The following is a 5,000-nucleotide window of genomic DNA, read 5'->3' as shown; positions in this document are numbered from 1 at the left end:
GTCTGGCCTCTCTAGATGATTCTGTTGTCAGTGGTGATCAGGGTCTGGCCTCTCTAGATGATTCTGTTGTCAGTGGTGATCAGGGTCTGGCCTCTCTAGATGATTCTGTTGTCAGTGGTGATCAGGGTCTGGCCTGATGATTCTGTTGTCAGTGGTGATCAGGGTCTGGCCTCTCTAGATGATTCTGTTGTCAGTGGTGATCAGGGTCTGGCCTCTCTAGATGATTCTGTTGTCAGTGGTGATCAGGGTCTGGCCTCTCTAGATGATTCTGTTGTCAGTGGTGATCAGGGTCTGGCCTGATGATTCAGTTGTCAGTGGTGATCAGGGTCTGGCCTCTCTAGATGATTCTGTTGTCAGTGGTGATCAGGGTCTGGCCTCTCTAGATGATTCTGTTGTCAGTGGTGATCAGGGTCTGGCCTCTCTAGATGATTCTGTTGTCAGTGGTGATCAGGGTCTGGCCTGATGATTCTGTTGTCAGTGGTGATCAGGGTCTGGCCTCTCTAGATGATTCTGTTGTCAGTGGTGATCAGGGTCTGGCCTCTCTAGATGATTCTGTTGTCAGTGGTGATCAGGGTCTGGCCTCTCTAGATGATTCTGTTGTCAGTGGTGATCAGGGTCTGGCCTGATGATTCTGTTGTCAGTGGTGATCAGGGTCTGGCCTCTCTAGATGATTCTGTTGTCAGTGGTGATCAGGGTCTGGCCTCTCTAGATGATTCTGTTGTCAGTGGTGATCAGGGTCTGGCCTCTCTAGATGATTCTGTTGTCAGTGGTGATCAGGGTCTGGCCTCTCTAGATGATTCTGTTGTCAGTGGTGATCAGGGTCTGGCCTGATGATTCTGTTGTCAGTGGTGATCAGGGTCTGGCCTCTCTAGATGATTCTGTTGTCAGTGGTGATCAGGGTCTGGCCTCTCTAGATGATTCTGTTGTCAGTGGTGATCAGGGTCTGGCCTCTCTAGATGATTCTGTTGTCAGTGGTGATCAGGGTCTGGCCTGATGATTCTGTTGTCAGTGGTGGTCAGGGTCTGGCCTCTCTAGATGATTCTGTTGTCAGTGGTGATCAGGGTCTGGCCTGATGATTCAGTTGTCAGTGGTGATCAGGGTCTGGCCTCTCTAGATGATTCTGTTGTCAGTGGTGATCAGGGTCTGGCCTGATGATTCAGTTGTCAGTGGTGATCAGGGTCTGGCCTCTCTAGATGATTCTGTTGTCAGTGGTGATCAGGGTCTGGCCTCTCTAGATGATTCTGTTGTCAGTGGTGATCAGGGTCTGGCCTCTCTAGATGATTCTGTTGTCAGTGGTGATCAGGGTCTGGCCTCTCTAGATGATTCTGTTGTCAGTGGTGATCAGGGTCTGGCCTGATGATTCTGTTGTCAGTGGTGATCAGGGTCTGGCCTCTCTAGATGATTCTGTTGTCAGTGGTGATCAGGGTCTGGCCTCTCTAGATGATTCTGTTGTCAGTGGTGATCTGGGTCTGGCCTCTCTAGATGATTCTGTTGTCAGTGGTGATCAGGGTCTGGCCTGATGATTCTGTTGTCAGTGGTGATCAGGGTCTGGCCTCTCTAGATGATTCTGTTGTCAGTGGTGATCAGGGTCTGGCCTCTCTAGATGATTCAGTTGTCAGTGGTGATCAGGGTCTGGCCTCTCTAGATGATTCTGTTGTCAGTGGTGATCAGGGTCTGGCCTGATGATTCAGTTGTCAGTGGTGATCAGGGTCTGGCCTCTCTAGATGATTCTGTTGTCAGTGGTGATCAGGGTCTGGCCTCTCTAGATGATTCTGTTGTCAGTGGTGATCAGGGTCTGGCCTCTCTAGATGATTCTGTTGTCAGTGGTGATCAGGGTCTGGCCTCTCTAGATGATTCTGTTGTCAGTGGTGATCAGGGTCTGTCCTGATGATTCTGTTGTCAATGGTGATCAGGGTCTGGCCTGATGATTCTGTTGTCAGTGGTGATCAGGGTCTGGCCTCTCTAGATGATTCTGTTGTCAGTGGTGATCAGGGTCTGGCCCCTCTAGATTGCAATGAAGCTTCCTTCATGAAAATGAACGATAGTGTTTTTAAAGTACCGCAAAAACTGAAAACGGTCACGTGGGGACCAAAAAGATCATGAGAGTGAGAGTGATTTATCTGACTGGAGAGTAACCTGTAGCTTATGCCAGAGTTGTTTTGCCACAATCACACTGTGGATGATATGAAATCATTACACTGTGGATGATATGAAATCATTACACTGTGGATGATATGAAATCATTACACTGTGGATGATATGAAATCATTACACTGTGGATGATATGAAATCATTACACTGTGGATGATATGAAATCATTACAGTGGGGATGATATTAAATCATTACAGTGGGGATGATATGAAATCATTACAGTGGGGATGATATGAAATCATTACAGTGGGGATGATATGAAATAATTTCTGAAAGAAACAAAACATTCCATAAATGTCCACATTGATGCCTATCTCCCTGATGTGGAAAAGCTTACATGTGGACTCAAGTTGGAAATCTGTGGCCGTGCCATTTTATACAGACACACACACATACACACACACATCTACACACACACACGGACACATACACATCTACACACACACACACACACACACACCTCCATACACATACACACACACATACACATACACCTACACACACACACACACACACACACACACACACACACACACATACACACACACACACACACACACACACACAAACACACACACACACACACACACACACACACACACACACACACACACATACACCGGACACACACACCATTTAGTGTCCATTTAGTTCTTTAAGGGAGACTGCTTTTCCATGCTTTAATGCAACCTTTCAATGAAGACAGAAGCAATGATTCATGTGTTAGTTCCTGCTTGGACAAACAAAGATGGCAATCTATGTTGCAAAAAATCAATTGAGCAAATTTCCAGTGATGACATTGTAATGGTTTCATTAAGGTCTGGTATGTGAATTGATTTTCATTTGTACGTAGCAATGAGAGCTCTTAAAATCTTTTGAGCAGATATGGTGTCCCAATAGTGTGTTGTGTGTGACTGTAGGTGATAAATTGCAGTTTGCACAATTCTTGGAGAATGCTGGATCCCATGACTAAAACATGTGTTTTGCATTTTGGACTTTTTCTTTGTTTTTATTTCTTTTCTTTTTTTCATTTTGTACATTGTGACATATTTATCTTGTAGCGTTTTGTATGTTTTTCTTAAGACTGTGAAACATTCTCCCTCTCTCTCTTTCTCTTTTCCTCTCTCTCTCTTTCCCTCTCTCTTTACCTCTCTTTCCCTCTCTCTCTCTTTCTCTCTCCCCCCTCTCTCTCTCACTTTCTCTCTCACGCTACCTCACACCCATGCCATATCCTCTCCTTTCATTGTTGTCTTCTCTTGCAGGTAAGCCAGTGATGATCATCACAGAATATATGGAGAATGGATCCCTTGATGTGTTTCTAAGGGTATGTATTTAACAGCTAGGGCATGAATGTATACATGACTGTGTGTGTGTGTGTGTGTGTGTGTGTGTGTGTGTGTAAATGTATGTATGTATGTATGGATGTATACATGACTGCATACTGTGTGTGTGTGTGTTTCCGAGGGTATGTGTTTAACAGCTAGCACGTGAATGGATATACTGTATAATTGTGTGTGTGTGTGTGTGTGTGTTTATGAGCGAATGTATTTAACAGCTAGAGCATGTTCTGTGGATTTGTGTGTGTGTTCAGAATAACGATGGTCACTTCATGAACATGTTTGTGTGAGTGTGTGTGTGTGTGTGTGTGTGTGTGTGTGTGTGTGTTTTATAATTTATGACTGTGTGTATCTTCATGCATACATGACTGTTTGTGTGTGTGTTAACAAACTAAATAAAGCTATTTATATACACTATGTGTGTTTTATGGTGTGTGTGTGTGTGTGTGTGTGTGTGTGTGTGTAGAAGAATGACGGGCGTTTCACGGTGATCCAGCTGGTGGGTATGCTGCGTGGCGTGGCGTCGGGTATGCGTTACCTTGGCGACATGAGCTACGTGCACCGGGACCTGGCTGCCAGGAACATCCTGCTCAACGGGAACCTCGTCTGCAAGGTGGCCGACTTCGGCATGTCACGCGTGCTGGAGGACGAGCCAGAGGCAGCCTACACCACCAGGGTGAGGGAGGAGTGTGTTAACGTGTGTGTGTGTGTGCAGGGATTTTCCTGGGTCAAAATGGCTCTTCGGTGCACCCCAAAAAAAATTGCACGCTGCGCGCGCACAGTCTGTCTTATCTATCACCGTATTAGCAGACATCAAAGTCTTTTTTTTCCCCTTTTCTTACATTTCATAAATAATGGAGGATATGCTTGAGGTTATCATTTTGCTTCCACTTTAAATCAAAATCGACAATAGGCTAATACATTGACAATAGTCCAAGCCCCATGGTGCTATCATGTATGGTTCAAAGATTATCAAGGTTTACCTCATATATATATGCAAACTACTGAAATCTATATCAATAGAATCTAGGACTAACCAGTGGTCAGAAATGGAGCGCCATAAATATTGAAACCGCCGACTGATGAAGTCAGGTTGCATACGCAGGTTGAGTAATTAAGTGATTGGCAGCTGGCCGCTCTGTCCATTCGCGCACCTCACAGTTGCGTATAGATCAGACTTATCAACTCGATTACTATTGATGAAAACAGAACGCGGGCTTGGCTGTAGCCTACTTGAAACATAGGCTACTATTCAGAACATATTCGCTGACATGCATTGCATACGTGATGATATGCTTACAAATCTGCTTAAAACAACTAGTGAAGGTGTTTAAGAATAATATTTATGCCATACAATAAGTGACGTTATGTTAACACCACTTATTAATGTTATAGTAAACACTATTAACACCCAAGCTATTAAAAAGGTGACAAACAGTTATAAACCTTGATAGATAGAAAAATCTTTAATCAATCAATTTTAAATATTTCAGTAGCGGTGGGTGTCTAGA

At 44.4% G+C, this 5,000-nt stretch overlaps 1 protein-coding gene across 1 annotated transcript in view; it reads left to right on the top strand.

Annotated features, from left to right (window-relative positions):
• Positions 1-5,000, top strand: part of LOC308369974 (ephrin type-A receptor 4-B-like) — a gene marked incomplete at its 3' end in the record, with an annotated part of 31,614 nt that overhangs the window by 21,455 nt on the left and 5,159 nt on the right. Inside the window, exons 12-13 of the mRNA XM_080844533.1 lie at positions 3,415-3,476; positions 3,956-4,165. Coding sequence (XP_080700659.1) covers positions 3,415-3,476; positions 3,956-4,165 — 272 coding nt within the window. The remainder of the gene's footprint in view (positions 1-3,414; positions 3,477-3,955; positions 4,166-5,000) is intronic.

Source organism: Sprattus sprattus, assembly GCF_963457725.1.
Source record: "Sprattus sprattus genome assembly, chromosome: 9".
NCBI lineage: Eukaryota > Metazoa > Chordata > Actinopteri > Clupeiformes > Clupeidae > Sprattus > Sprattus sprattus.
The sequence above is the reverse complement of the archived record's forward strand: the minus strand, read 5'-3'. Positions and strand labels throughout refer to the sequence as shown.